The following is a 16,195-nucleotide window of genomic DNA, read 5'->3' as shown; positions in this document are numbered from 1 at the left end:
CGAATTCAAATTACGCACGAAAAGAATCTTTTCTTTTTTTTTTTTTTTTCTTTTTTATATCCAGATAAGTCGAGATCGTGTAGAAACAGAATTAGATGTAGTTTATTTGGTCGACAGAGTTTGTGCTTCGAAAGTGTCCTCTTCTTTCTCGTGTTCTTCTCTCGTCCGCTGTTTCATCTTGCCGCGCAACATTCGCGTTTTTAATCCCATTAAATTATGTAAATTAATTCGATTCGATCGAAACAAAGTGGAAGTATGAAACGATAAACCTACAAAGGCGCGGAGAATCGCAATAGCAAAGATGGATTAATCGATTCACATCATGCCATTACGCATCAACTTTGTTATGGTGTTTGTTCTACCTATAATTAGATTCGATTCGATCGATACACCTGGATATATTCAAACGAGTCCTTTCAAACAATTCCGAGTGATTTAAAATCCTCTTAGCTTCCTCAGCTTGCGAATCAGTCAATCGTTAGCTGGAGATAATACAGTGACTTAGAAATGAATTCTAATTTTTCGTCAATCTTCCACGATCAAATTCTCAACCAGCCGCCGCCATCCACATGATACACGCAATATTCTTTCAATATTCTGCAATTTTTGAAAATATTCGTTGCCAAACTATTGCGCATAATAATTACATTAATCATTCACGTGCTACGTGTACACTCCATAAGGATCACTGCATTAACGATCAGCTAATATTAGTAGCTGCTTAATTTTAGAATATCAAACTCTATCGACATTCTAACAACACGTTTTCGTTAACAACACGATCCAATTAATCTTTACTTTGCTGTATACTTCTGCAAACATTCACGCAAAGTCCCGTAAAAATATCCAGTTTGTGTGTCATTTATTTCACATTGTATCGTGTTTGACATTCGATTATAATCGTATGATGTCAACGATCGTATGATGTTGTTCGTATCAGTGAGTCGACCGAATCGAACTATTGGATATGGTTTGGGAGGAAGAGGAGGTCGAAACCACGTGGCAGGAGGTGTCGACCTTCTACAGATACGGATTGAAGACTATTGCGTGCAGTTCGTACGATTATCCTGAACGTGGACCGGTCTGTTACACCTGGAACTATACGGGAAAAGCAGCAGCGCCAGCAGGATCCGATTTTTCTTCGTTAATTTTTCAGAGTGTTTTCTACATACAAACGACAAAAGGTTTCAGTGTTCCGGAAATTATTCCTAGTCATTAGCTTATTTATTCCTCTTAGGTACACGCCACCACCTATACACGGGATACTTCGAAAGACAAATATTCTCATTTGTTATTCGCCTTTCGCGTTGTAATAATCTTTTAGCTGATAAGTAAATTCTTTGTAAAAAAAGAAAAAATCCCTTTTATTTTCATATATTCCACAATTCGGTGGTGTATCATTGAATAACACACACAAATTATATGGAGATTGAAGAATCTTAGTCGTTCAATTCTTACAAATTCTTACGACGTTGCTGAAAGGATATTCTTAGAAGAATAAAATTTTAATTTTCACGTTTATAACGTTTCACAGTGCAATATCTCCGTATAGTTAGGCGAATAGTATAATTGACCGTATTAGACACAGCAGGGATGATACGTAAACGGAATAAAAATTTTGATAAATCGATAGCACAGATTTTGCACTTGCAAGATGATATCAAGTTGAATCGTCTACGTAAATGAGATTATCTTTTGTCACGATTCCATTTGTTCGATTTATTTAAAATTCACATTTCCGTGAATACGAACCACAGAAACGATATTTAATAATCTTCTGATAGGAATACGCAAATAAATGAAAACGTGCACCCAAGTAAATACATGTTTCTCTTATTTGCAAAAGATATTTACATAGAATTTTTGATGAACATTGAATCGTTCGTGAGCATATCGTTCCTCGCCCGATAATCTACATTTTCACATCGCGTTATTAAATGTCTGCTGTTTTGTTACATTTCAGCGGAAGTAAAGATGCCGAGCGGGAACATGGACAAACCGATAATCACAGATAACCGGGATGGTACGGTTTCCATCAGATACGATCCCAAAGAAGAGGGACAGCACGAGCTTGCAGTGAAATTTAACGGGGAACATGTTCAAGGTTCGTGGAATTATCAAATTTCTATTCGAAAAATAAAATACGTAGCTGTAGTAAGATACGACGTGTCAAAGTACATTTTAAGAACAATTTTTATAAACAAGTCAATCGAAAATGTAAAATAAAATTGTTTCCTTTACAACTTCTTTTCCTAGGAATTGGCTATGCTTTTTACGGTAGAAGAAAAGAGAATACGAGAAGGCGTTTCAAGCAATTTGTTTCATTAACACTAAGAACTACCGATAGTCAACAGGAGGCTGTTTCTACCAAAACCAGTGAAAATGACTGGTCTTTCAAAAATACATAATAGTAGAATATTTGTATATTTATTGATTTATTACTTTCTTACAGAAGCAATTCCATTTTATGTAGTACATTTTTGGTATTATCAATCCATCTGGGACTATGATCTCTAAACGAGGGTCGACAAATTTATGAAATTGTATGACCAGCCATTTTCACTGCTGTGTTTCCTGATGTGAATTTTCCTGATATCTGATATCGTCATATCGAACGTTAAGCAGTAAAAATTTGAAAAACGTGTGGCAAGATGTAGGAAACGAGGAAACTGATTAATTGGGCTTCGATAAACAGATTGCAGCACCCTTTTACACTTTGACAAGTGTCAGTCATTTTGACTGGTGTGGTATAACTAGCCTTGATACAAAATTATTTTCGGTTTGAATACATAAAAAATAAAATAGAATTCATTATATAATTCTTTTGTCGTTACATCATTGTGGAAAAAATATAACATGAAGTAGGAATTTGAAAATAAAATTGTAAAACCAGTCAATGTAACTGGTGTGTGTGGCAGTTCTAGTGTTAATCCATCAATTGTTCCATTTTATGGTACACGTGTAGCATCTGTTATTTATATCCTCCTATTTAAAAATATTTCACTATTTTATAGCAGTAGTAGTATTTATTGCTCGATCTGTACTTTTTGACATTTTTGGATAGACTATATGATATTATCATATGAGAATAGAGAGTAGAAAGAAACTTTTGTTATTTTTCATATAACAAAGTTATTCAAGTAGCATATACTCCAATCGCAACACCGACAACTAACACGAGAAAGAGTGTTAGGGTGTTTTGCCAGGTTCAGTGCACGTGGAAGCTTCAATATCTTAATAAACGATATATTTCTTCTGAATTAGGTTCACCATTCAAATTCCATGTGGATTCCTTAGCAAATGGCTATGTGACAGCGTACGGACCAGGCTTGATATACGGTGTTTGCGGAGAACCAGGAAACTTCAGCATTTCCACAAAAGACGTCGGACCTGGCGGTCTTTCGCTATCCATTGAAGGACCTGGCAAAGCTACGATCTCCTGCCACGACAATAAAGACGGCACAATTTCAGTTTCGTATTTACCAACTGATCCAGGAGAATACAAAATCGGCGTGATATTTGGCGGCAAACACATCCGAGGCAGTCCTTTTTCCGCTAAAATCACAGGTACGCGTGGCTCCATTTATTTTACTCGCGTCTTCAAAACTTACTTCCGACTATATATTCATTTCTGTCGAATTACAAGAAGTTGTCAGTTGCTTATAAAGATTGGGCTCTTTCGACGAATAAGTATGTTTGATAAACTGTCTGTTCCTTCGCTGGACAAATAATATCAATGGAATATTAAATGAAACTTAATCGAGGATTAATAAAAAAGAGTCATCACAGAGAAGTAACGTAGTACGGTTTAGGAAAAACGTTTGCAATAAAATCTCTGTTGGAATCTGTTGCAGGTGAAGGCCGGAAGAGGAACCAAATCTCGGTGGGTTCTTCGAGCGAAGTGCAATTGCCTGGCAAGATAACAGACTCGGACGTAAAGTCCCTAAACGCTTCCATCACGGCACCGAGCGGTCTCGAGGAGCCGTGTTTCCTAAAAATGTTGCCAAACGGTAACATGTGTGTCTCCTTCACCCCTCGAGAAGCCGGCCCTCATACGGTGGCAGTGAAAAAGATGGGCAAGCACGTGCAGAACTCGCCCTTCAAGATCGACGTGAAGGATCGTGAAGTGGGCGATGCGAAAAAGGTAAAGGTATCCGGACCAGGTTTGGTAGAAGGTAAAACTCACGTGGAGAACAATTTCTCCATCGACACGAGAAACGCTGGTTTCGGAGGCCTCTCGCTCTCGGTGGAAGGGCCAAGCAAAGCAGAGATTCAATGCAAAGACAACGAAGACGGAACCCTGAACATCTCGTACAAGCCGACAGAACCTGGCTATTACATAATAAACTTGAAATTCGCCGATCATCACGTGGAAGGCTCGCCGTTTACGATAAAAGTCACTGGAGAAGGTAGCAATCGTCAAAGGGAGAAGATCCAGAGACAGAGGGAAGCCGTGCCTATTACGGAAGTTGGCAGCCAGTGCAAGATTACCTTCAAGATACCTGGCATCACGTCGTTTGATCTAACAGCAACAGTCACCTCTCCAGGAGGTGTAACCGAGGATGCCGAGATCAAAGAAGTCGAGGATGGCCTTTATGCAGTCGCATTCGTACCGAAAGAGCTCGGAGTGCACACGGTTTCCGTTCGCTACAAGGACATCCACATCCCTGGATCACCGTTCCAATTTACTGTCGGTCCGTTCAGAGATAGCGGAGCACACAGGGTGCATGCTGGCGGTCCTGGTTTGGAAAGAGGAGAACAGGGTGAACCATGCGAATTTAATATTTGGACCAGAGAGGCTGGAGCTGGTACTCTGGCCGTGTCCGTGGAAGGACCTAGCAAGGCTCAAATTGATTTCAAGGATCGAAAGGACGGCAGTTGTTACGTCAGCTACGTCGTCTCCGAACCTGGTAAGTTGCTATTAGAATTCTTGTAATTAATATAATTAGTTATAGTTTTTTATTATTGTCGTCAGCGTTATTAGACTACGGGTGTTTGTGCATTTATGGGCCACCTGAAAGTGAAAATAGAGTGCATATACTAGAATATGTATATAAAAAATAATACTTGTTGCGGTATTTAATAGGTGAAACGAATTTCTACCTAAGTTCCATCTCTTTCTGTGTTCATAAAAATGGAAATTTGCATAAAAATCCGTTAGTCTAGTATCACAGGGGAAATTATGAAACAGGACAAGGTGTCATAATCTTTATGATCGATGCATTTTACATATTCTTGGTGGAGAAAAGCAGTGGTCAGTACCACGTGCTTCTTGATGTATTGTCAGTTTAAAATATTCTCATTCTTATAGGAAAAATATCTCCATGTGTGTATAGGAATATGTGTATATATGAATCCGGAAAAATAAAAGGTAAATTAGATTTATGGTACTGAAAGGTGTCTACCAAGTGGATAAAGAAACAATAGAATTCTCAGATGTCAACTTGACAGTATTATTAAGTGATGGAAAATGAGGTTCATGGTACACTAATTGCAACATAAATGTTCATAAAACAGTCTACCACTTACTGTCACTTCAGTCATGGATGCCTGCCAACGTCGATAATTCATATTTTAGTTGGTTAATCATTCCGAATGTTATATTGTTCATTTGAAGTACTAAATCGTCATCGAGTCAGCCACACGCAAACATGCGTGTTAATTAAACCGTTTCAGCGTTTACGACTTTCGTTCATGAATCATCCGATGCTTAATATCCAGAGTTTATTACTTTTGAACAAAATGTCCATTGATACAGATTTTTGGCAAAATCTTAGGAAAACAATCATGGTAATTTTGTTTCATAATTACTGCTTTTTTTTTTTACAAAATAGTAGTCATATCTTAAATTTACTACACAAGATCAAGACAATAAGTGGAGGTGTCAGGATAACAATGAAAGCAAACATACAATGTGTTACAAAGCAATGAACTTGCATACCAAGAATACCAGAAATTTGGTTATTTCTAGAACAAGGGGAAAGTAAATGAGACGGCTGAGCTGTTTATCCGGATTGTCAATATACGGAATAAAATTAATTGTAACGCAATTCATTGTTTATTTCCGATGTTCGATCTTTACAATTCGTTAAAAATTTTTTTAACATTCGATTCAGTCATTGGCGATGAATTTTTTGTACAGAAACAATTTTATATGAAGAAAGAATTTATAACACAAGTCGACGAAGAAGAGCAAGTTTGCAACGTTAGTCACGTTGTTTACATATCGAACGAAGATGCACACGTATGCATATATAATAATGTATATGTAACTAAATGATGCATATTCGTGATTCACGTTTCTATGCGTGTAACAAAAACCCACAGAAACAACGGAGTAACATTTTCCCGATAATGTTTGCCCTCGTTATATCGCGGAAAATATGTGGATAGAGAAGAATGATATAAATAGCAAAGAAATTCTAAATTGCAATCAAAGAGCAAGTATTACGTAGCATCGGTAAACTTTGAACGTTTCAAAGTAAGATAGACGACTGGCCAAAAATTTCAATTTACCACGTGGTTAATAAAACTTAAGAATTTCAAAAAACATCAGCTCAAAATTCTACATTACCTTGGAGCATCCTTTTCTTCCAAAATTTGTCAAAGTAAAATTGAAGATCAGAATCTACGAATTTTCAATCGATTATTAATACAAAATATCAAAAAATGAAAAATATCTGTTTGACACAATCAACGATATAATTGTCCAGACAAGCAACGTTTTAACGATGTTCACTATTTTGTGATATTGTTCAAGTCACGAAGGAGCTGGGGAAAAATAATTATTCTTCGCTTAATATTAAGATCATCGCAGAAGTTGGATAGGGATGACAATTAAAAAAAAAAAGATTCGACATTTTTTGCCGTTAATGTATTATGCGTAACGGAATGAATGAACAGCGATAAAAATGGACTCACCGCATTCTGAAGCAGCGGTGGACAAGGGCTCTCACCAGTCTTCATTGGCTGTTCTCGGCTGATCCAGAAATACCTTCGTCTATATTTGCGTCTAAGGTGGATTCATATTTTGGTGGCTACGGCTGCTGGACGTGAATTAGCGTGGCCGTTATATTTGGATGGTGTGCATCGAAGGAGAGGAAGAGACAGAAGAAGAGCGAGATGGAGAACTGAAAGAGAGAAAGCGTGGACGAATCGAGATCAGAAGTTAGAATCAGCCAGAGGAAAATAGTGGTTCGCGATTTAGCTGCGCTCGGTTCTCCACTCTCCTCGTTTTATCCTCCTTCTTCGCGTTCGCACTTTGCTTTCTTTTCTTCTCGTCGTCAAGCTTTCGTTATATCGTTATCTTCCTTCACCTTTGTCTCTTTCCCATTTTTTTCCAATTTCGGAGTTACATTCTCATTTCTCTTCTCGTCTTTTATTTTCTCTCGCACCATTCTCCTTCTATCGTAATTGCAATTTTGGATATTTTTATTCCCCAGTATTTTTCCATCGCTCCTTTTTTTTTTTGTAGCACTCGCAACACGTTCGAATAAAAATATTCATTTCGATCTTGGATTTGTAATATATTGGTGGACATAAAACGATGGCCACCTTCACTGCTTCCACGCAAATACTTTTTACGGGAAATGACGATAACAGCCAAGACGATGGTTAGTCTACACGGTGTGACAGAGAAATTAATCTGTCGATTTACATCGTGCCAGAATGTATTAATCATACTGTTTTGCCGAATATACCAGCGTCCGTACTTGTATCGTAAATAATTCGGATAAATGTTATTCGAACTTGTAATATGATACCCTATGATAAAATCTGTATATTCGAATCGAAGCAATAACTTGTTCTTTTTTTCAGGTGAATACAGGGTAGGAATAAAGTTCAACGATCAGCATATCCCCGATTCCCCGCACAAACTTTACATATCACCGGCGATGGGAGACGCTCATAAGCTGGAAGTGGCGCAATTTCCGGAATCCGGCGTACAACCGGACAAGCCAGCAATCTTCCTCGTTCGCAAAAATGGTGCCAAGGGTGAACTCGATGCGAAGGTACTATACCATTTCTATACCGTTTAAATAACATTGTGACATGTACCTTTACGAGCAATATGTTTTTCATCGGTAATAGCCAGAATTAATTTCTTTTTTTACAATTTCTTTCACATTCTTACGAATAATTTCCAAAACTCGTTGGCAAATAGAAAATTCCAATTAATTAATTATTTGCCTAATAATGCTGTTGTTATTTCTGTATTTAGAGGTAGGATCACAATAGCTATTAGTTTAGTCTTCGGATAAATCTATCACACCGTTCTGAGCTGAATAACCTTTCTTGCACTTTCTTTACATGGACTAGAGATAAAAACAAAAGAATATCTTAAACCTATCGATTAAATCTATCGATTATATCTAGAACTATTTTCTAGTTACTATTTATTGTAACTAGCGCATCTGCATATAGATGGCGAACGCGAACTCACGTTGTCATTTTCAATAAATGCGGATTAATTCATGGGTTTCGTAGGAGACTAACGGTTATTTAAATATTTATAAACGACGGTCTGTATCATTTACAGATGCCTGGCGACTGGAAAAATAATACTTCTGTATTTTGAATTCGTTAAAATTACGCGTCTGACGTAACGAAACTACGCATAAAGCATCGGATTTATTTACTTTAAAAATGAAACCTCGCTAGTGATATCGCTACGTAAACGATGCAATATAAACATCAGATTCTTCGTTGAATTTTCAGCTAAACAAGCGGAATTTCATAGCTGAGGTGTTTGAAGGCCTTCGTTTTTCTTAGAAACCTGCATCATTTTAGGCGACAAAGTCCTTGCGAAAATCGCGCGCTCTAAATAACTTCCTCTTGTGAAACAACGATGCCACATCATATTGCGTAGGTTTGCGCCGCATGCGCGTATCGCATATTCGGCGTGCGTGTTCCATTCATGCGACCAAATATTTCCTTTCGATCGTAGCTTCATCAAATTCTTCGAAAACGGTTCTAACTTTGTTAAATTTCCTCCAATTATTCTTTTTTTCTTCGGATATCGTAGAAAATGCTGAGTAAACGCGGAGTAAACCAGAGCAACTCGACGCATCTTTTACGAAATCACGAAATTGTCAACTTTTACTCACAAACTGTGAAACCTGACACGAACGAAACAGAATCTCATCTTTAGATACTCCCCCCTCCACCCCAAAAAAAATCAGAAAATATTCTTGAAAATATACGAGCATTTCTTTCCTACTATGGAGAAATTTGACGAAGCTGCGCTTGCAAGATAAGCATCGAGCAGTAAAATTTCAAAAAATACCGCGAACCATTCAGAACGAATAGCTGCTGTACTCAAAATTCGTTATTAGAAATTAACGTATCGTTTAACGTATCATCGTTAGAGATACATTAATGAAAATATATCGCCAACTTACTATTGTTAATTATATTCTAAAAAGATGTTGGGTCGCTGTAACAAAGTATATTCCTTTTGCCACAGATCGTGTCTCCCAGCGGTATCGAGGACGATTGCTTCATTCAAGGCATCGACGCTGACACTTACTCGGTGCGGTTTATGCCCCGGGAAAATGGTATCCATAATATCCATGTGAAGTTCAATGGGGTGCACATACAGGGTAGCCCGTACCGCATCAAAGTTGGCAAAGTGGATGCTGACCCAGCTGCGTTACATGCCTATGGAAATGGCCTAAAGGAAATTAAAACCGGCCAGAAAACAGACTTTATCATTGATACGTGCAACGCCGGAAGCGGTGTGCTGTGCATAACGGTAGATGGTCCCAGCAAAGTCGCGATGGACTGTACAGAAGTGGAAGAGGGTTACAAAGTTAGATACACACCTTTGGTACCTGGCGATTACTATATTAGCATCAAGTACGATGGATATCACATTGTTGGCTCGCCATTTAAGGTTCCCTGTACCGGTTAGTATATTGAGAACCATTAGGTGTACTTGTATACTATTGATCAAAAGTCTGAAATCTTTCCATGTTTGGCAGAGAAAAATTGAAAAAGAAGCGAGCTTAGAATTTTGGAGAAGCCTTTGGCAAGAGATTTGAGCGAAGTATAAAGATCGCGGATGATTCAATCATAAAGCTAATCGACGTTTTTGGCTAGTAATGCGAATAAATATAAAACACAATAGTCGGTTCGAATAAGAGTTAGGTCATTGTTTATAGTAGAAGATAGAATAGAGCAACAGGAAGATTGAACAAACTTGTGGAATTGCAAAGAAAAGAAGGATGTTTCTTTTGATTGCAAATTTTGATTTGTACGATATTTATAATTTGGCAATGTAATACTTTGAAACCGAAGGATGGAAAAATACAGGTTTCACGAGGATCATACCTTTGATATTACGTTGTAACCGTCTGCTCTATTCTATCGAAATTTTAACTCGCCAATGAACTTGCCTATTCTATTATTATACCTTCATGGACGTGCTATGAATAGGCAATGTCTGCTGAATCATCAGATATTTAATGTACTTAGGAGTTCTAGTTACTGCGTTCATTTCTAAAAAATGGAAATTTTATCTCGTTGATATGAGATTAAATAACGAGAATGCGAGAAATTCATTTTACAATGTGATTGATTAATTTTCAATTGTTTAAATGTATATCGACCAGATCCTATTGTCACGTACAATGCCAAGTTAACAGTCTAACAAATTTCACTATAGGTGCGGATCTGGCAGAAAGAGGCGCGCAAGAAACCAGCTCGATCGTGGTGGAAACTGTACAAAAAATTTCCAAATCAAAGCACACCGGACCAGTTTTACCTCTGTTCAAGTCAGATGCTAGCAAGGTGACGAGCAAAGGAATGGGTCTAAAGAAAGCATATCTTGGCAAACAGAACGTGTTTACTGTAAACGCTGGCGATGCCGGTAATATATTATTCATACAATCCTTAAGTATCAGTATCATTGAGTATAGACTATGTTCGAACTTAGAAGAAAAATGTTAATTATTACTTAATTCATATAAAAATAATCTATTGGGTTGACAACTAAGTGATTGCAAATTTCGTCAGTACCACCTAATGACAACCCAATGTTGTCAACCCAATATATATCGATTTTAACAATTTTAAAGCCATATTAAAAGGGCATAGTTTGTTGCAATTTCGTGCAACACTGCGTGAAACTATCTTGATGAACATGATTCTGATAAGAAGGCGAAGAAATTTAAAACGTTGATTCATCTGTGTTTTCCTTGTTTGTAGGTAACAATATCTTGTACATTGGTGTCTATGGACCCAAAGGTCCATGCGACGAAGTATCCATGAAGCACATAGGTCGCAACAATTACAACGTGAACTACTTGGTCCGCGAAAGAGGAGAATACATCGTTATCGTAAAATGGGGAGACGATCATATCCCTGGATCGCCATATAAAGTCGAAGTATAAGTAAACGCATGTGGAACTAAACAGAAAAAATAAACAAGAAAGGAAAGAAGAAAGCGAAAGTAAGATTCCAATAACGCGGTGCGATAATTTTGCTTTGTACTGTTACATTGATTGTTCCATTTGATGAATTTCGATGATTATCGATTAAATCCTTATCTACTTAAACGAATAGAGTAATAAAGCGTATCGTAGACGTAGTGAAACCCGCGACGTGAAAATCTTGAAACGAATAGCGTAATTTACGATTAAACATAAAAACACGTCTTCCCTGGCTGAAAGTATTTTCACAGAGTTCAGCCAGAAGTTAATATATAGAACGTTGTTTGAATGTAAACCCCTTACGCGTTTCCATCTTCATTCTAAATAACTTTGGTATACATATCTGTTATTTTGAAGAAGAAATTTCATTAAAAACGTGCGAAACACCGTGACAATGAAACTTCTTTTATTCGTCATCGTACGAATTTTTTGCCACATGAATATTAAAGTGATTATTTATGGTATTCGTTTAACTAATTTCTATCACGTGTAAAAAGGTCAAAATGTACAACGTGTTGGTCGAAATACAAATAAAATTTCTTGATAGAATAGAATACAAACGCAAGTTCTCATATCGATCAAGCAACGTAAAATAAATCAGGTTTCGTCAATTATCTTTGTAAATTTCGCGACTTGCAACGAAGAACCAAATAATTATAAGGAAAAATTGTAAATTCTTCCGAAGGAAGAAGTTGCGCGTCGTCTTGATCTTCTACTCGCAAACGATTTCTAAACTAGCTCAATTAGATGGAAAGAGGGAAAAAGTGTTTCTAATCGTTTAAACAGTTTCTTTGTCAGATGGGGGTTGGTACGATGTAGCGTGTACTTATTATATACAGTCTCGTTTCGTCTTTGAATGATATACAATAGATATTATTCATTCGACAAAAAGAAAAAAGAAAAAAAAAAAAAGAAAAATTATACAGACGTGTTAAATTGCGACGATGAAATAAGTCAATTATTTTTATTCGAGAATAATAAGATACAACAATTGTGCCTTATATATCTTAGATTCAGATATTTGTTCTATGAAAATGCGTTCTATAAATGCATCCTTCTCCACTGCGTAACGTTACATCGATATGATTGGATTAAAAATGCAAACTAAAAGTATCGATGATTATATATTATATAAAAATTAAATAAATAATATGTTTATTAAAAATCATTCGTTATATCGTTTCCTTCTCTCCTTTATCTCGTGTTCCACACATAGTTTTCCACACTAGTGGTACAGACTAGTCCGATAATTATTCCAGCTTGCTAAATTAGAATTCCCAAAGCGATGATTTCCCAGTCGCTTCGACTACCTAACCGATGTCACTCGCTGAAATGTGGCCAACGAAATGACACTAGGGGCGAAGACGAATTTCAGCTTACGAGATAGCAAATTTTGTTCCTGCGAAATGACGATTTCCTGTGACCAATTTGTCGTCTGCATTTTGTGCTATAAATATATCTTCTTTATTTAGAACCATATTCTTTTGTGTTTATTTGGATTATATGTGTCAAGATATATGCAGGATATGGAATATTGGGAATGTAGGAGAAAGGAAACAGAGCGTGGAATGCATATAGAGAAATACTCGACGAATATTCAAACTTAATTTTCTCGAGAACGGAGCTCTGTGGGAAAAATTTTAACTCTCGATGATATATATGGGAAAATATATATTTTCGATTTACTTTCACGTGAACAATTTTCCGATTGTACAACGATTTCGAAAACTGTTTCTCTCAAAACAGTATTTTCGAAACAGGCAGATCTGATTACCACAGAACCGACAAAACCTTTGAAAAATATTTCAGATCGAATGTCTCGAGAACCGGTAGGAATTGTTGGGTAAAAATCGAGGATCAATCATAAGCATTAAAAAATGCTGATTCGTAATAGCAGTTAGGAAAGCGGAAGCTTTTTCTCGTAGAAAAGATGTGTCGTTTATGTATTGATAACGAGAACGCTGTAAAATAGATTGTCATTGTCAAACAGTGTGCATAAAACGAACACTTAAACACGGTTGGCTGCTTCTCATTGAATAAATTTGCATTCACCAGGAAGAACACGATCCGTAACTTGTCATCGTTAGATGTATCGTACCTGTAACCATGAATAACGATACACAGGCTTTTTATCATACGAACTGTGAAACTTAGCACAGTTTACATCGTATGCGTCACCCTTACCATTTATTTCTTAACAATGTGGCGTAATAAATTTCTTTTTTCTAAGCTTGCACATTTTTAATTGTTAGGAAAAATTTAGTTGTTCAATCTGCAATTGATATATATTGTTATTATTAATTACATGAATTATTATTAATTATTGCAATGTTTGATTTCACCATTTTCTCTGGAACGCTGACGAAATTTGTCGAAAGATGATCTGTTTCATGATGACTACATTTTTGGTTCTTCGATCTACTTTCTCATTCCCTACGAACATTTTTATACATGCAATTAAAAATTTGTTTTATTCGAGAATTACCAAGTATTATAGAGGACGATCATTTAGAATTTACAAGATCAATACTTCTACTCTTACTCTTTTATATCGCAAATGTAAGACTCACATATGTCTATCTATAACTGATCAACTTTGTTTTTATACGTAAACTTGTCCATTTTATTCCTTGGCTACGCGATTATTCATTTTTGTTGAAGTAAATGCTTCAAGAAAAACTCTACATCTTTATTTATGTACATCCGTGATCTGGAGACTGCTACTACACAGAAATATTCTAAATAAGGAGCGGTACATATTATTGTACCCTTGGTTATACTTTATGTTTTGGGTTGCAAGGTCTAGGAAGAAAGGAACTAATAAACAGATTTCTACTTATGTTCCCTGTAGCTTCTAGCCCAAGCTATAAGCTTACCTTTTTTTGGTAATGTCCTCTTGTTATAAATATATGAACGTGCTCCCTATCATTCCATCGTCTAGTAACACTAAGAGAGTAAGGATCTGAATCAGCATAAACTTATACATTATACTTATACTGTTGTTATTTCTGTATTTACAGGTAGGATCACAATAGCTATTAGTTTATTCTTCGGATAAATCTATCACACCGTCCTGAACTGAAAAACCTTCATCGCACTTTCTTTACATGGACTAGGGATAAAAACAAAAGAATATCTTAAACCTATCGATTAAATCTATCGATTATATCTAGAACTATTTTCTAGTTACTATTTATTGTAACTAGGGCATCTGCATATGGCTGACGAGTGCGAACTCACGTTGTCATTTTCAACATATACTTATACCTTTAATTATTTCAATATACTTTTCTATTACAAATTTATCTACTCGTTCTTCAATCAGTCAACCTTAACCTCAACAATCTTTCGTTGCTCATCTATCACAAACATAACGTCATCTGGAACGTAAGTATTTGTGTATTTGGGTATGTAAAACTTAAAAATGCCAAAATATACAGAATGTACGTAAAAATATATGGAATATCCAGTATCACGCACACTGTCTAATACGTATCTCTTATCACAGAACCTTACACATCTTCTTTCTTCTTCGATCCTATTCACTGCAACATGAATTGTCAGAAACATAGGCATTCGAACCATGGTTTTCCTCAATTTGCCAATCCACATACTCAATCGATAGACCGTGGATTTGTACGCACTTACTGGAAACTTAAGGACGCAAAATTGCAAAGAATGCACACGATACGAGAAGCTGTACGAAATACCCAAAGCATAGGGCTTTCTATTAGGTTGTCCGAAAAGTTTCTTTCGTTTCATAAGGTGATAATAGATGAACAACAATTTCTGTTTTATATTATTTTATTGAATTAGATATCATCCATTTCGTTCTATTTCTATTATTACGTTCGTGCATAATTCGATAAACTAAAATAAAACAAAAAACATTGTGTGTCTATTATTTCCTTATAAAATGAAAGAAACTTTTTGGACAATCTACTACAATACTTGCTACTTGGTATGTAAAACAATTTTCTAGCTATAGTTTCTACTCTCTCGGTTACATACTCTCATTATAGTGAAATTCGTAGTCATATCTCAAAGATATAAAAAATAATTACGAAATCGTAGCAACGATAAAACGGTAGAGCAGAAGCTGGAAGATATGCTCGTTGACATAGACAAGAACGAAAATAGAGCGGAAAGAAAGAGGGACAGTTAACCGAGGGATGCGTATGTCGGTTGGAAAGAGAAGATATCGTTCCAGCTGTCTATCTACGAATCTGTGTATACAACTAAAAGAGCAAGATAGAGAAATTTGTTAGTAGGTGGAGAAAGGAGAAACGAGGAAAAAGCTGTGTGTTTCTCGTCTCTGACTGGTCTGAATCTGGTGGTCGGTGAAGTTATCGGAGGTCGTAGGTGGGTAAACGGCTAGGTGGATAGGTGGATAGGTGGAAGAGGTTCTTCAGGGATGCGGATTCCGTTGGTTTCGATAGGATGGTAGGCGGTCGCAACCGGTTTCATAGGTCCCTTACGCTCGAGTTCGCAGGCGTCGAAAACAGGTGCTTGACTTGCGCCGTCGTACGGCCACCCGTTTCGCTTTTCCTCCCAGAAACACGCCCTTCCTCGTGGTTACGCCGACGCCTCCGACGCATCCGATGCCACCCTTGCTCCCAACCGTCAGACGCTCGCGAGACGCCGACGCGATTGCTTCTTTTATTTCCATCTTATTCCTCTTTCCTTTATTCCTCCGCTCTTTCCTTATTCCACGGTACTCTCCATAATATTACGCATTTTCTTTCCTCCACTCGTCGCACTGC

At 36.8% G+C, this 16,195-nt stretch overlaps 1 protein-coding gene and 1 long non-coding RNA gene across 11 annotated transcripts in view; one reads left to right on the top strand and one right to left on the bottom strand.

Annotated features, from left to right (window-relative positions):
* LOC122575102 (filamin-A) overlaps positions 1–12,600 on the top strand; it is a 52,542-nt gene extending 39,942 nt beyond the window's left edge. For all 9 annotated transcript variants that reach the window (XM_043743554.1, XM_043743552.1, XM_043743556.1 and 6 more), the window contains 7 exons: positions 1,964–2,104; positions 3,265–3,567; positions 3,855–4,910; positions 7,819–8,012; positions 9,467–9,908; positions 10,667–10,870; positions 11,209–12,600. In XM_043743554.1, coding sequence (XP_043599489.1) covers positions 1,964–2,104; positions 3,265–3,567; positions 3,855–4,910; positions 7,819–8,012; positions 9,467–9,908; positions 10,667–10,870; positions 11,209–11,393 — 2,525 coding nt within the window. In that variant the 3' untranslated portion in view covers positions 11,394–12,600. The remainder of the gene's footprint in view (positions 1–1,963; positions 2,105–3,264; positions 3,568–3,854; positions 4,911–7,818; positions 8,013–9,466; positions 9,909–10,666; positions 10,871–11,208) is intronic.
* On the bottom strand, positions 11,487–14,681 carry LOC122575104. Of its 2 annotated transcripts, none has more exons than XR_006319318.1 (5): positions 14,309–14,681; positions 14,003–14,155; positions 13,775–13,865; positions 13,617–13,704; positions 11,487–13,530 (listed from the first exon to the last, which is right to left on the bottom strand). It is a non-coding gene; the product is annotated as an uncharacterized LOC122575104 (long non-coding RNA). The 2 variants fall into 2 exon arrangements; XR_006319319.1 differs by having other exon boundaries at positions 14,003–14,152.
* Between the last annotated feature and the right edge of the window lie 1,514 nt (positions 14,682–16,195).

This window comes from Bombus pyrosoma, linkage group LG14, assembly GCF_014825855.1.
Source record: "Bombus pyrosoma isolate SC7728 linkage group LG14, ASM1482585v1, whole genome shotgun sequence".
NCBI lineage: Eukaryota > Metazoa > Arthropoda > Insecta > Hymenoptera > Apidae > Bombus > Bombus pyrosoma.
This window is presented reverse-complemented; position numbering and strand designations above follow the sequence as displayed.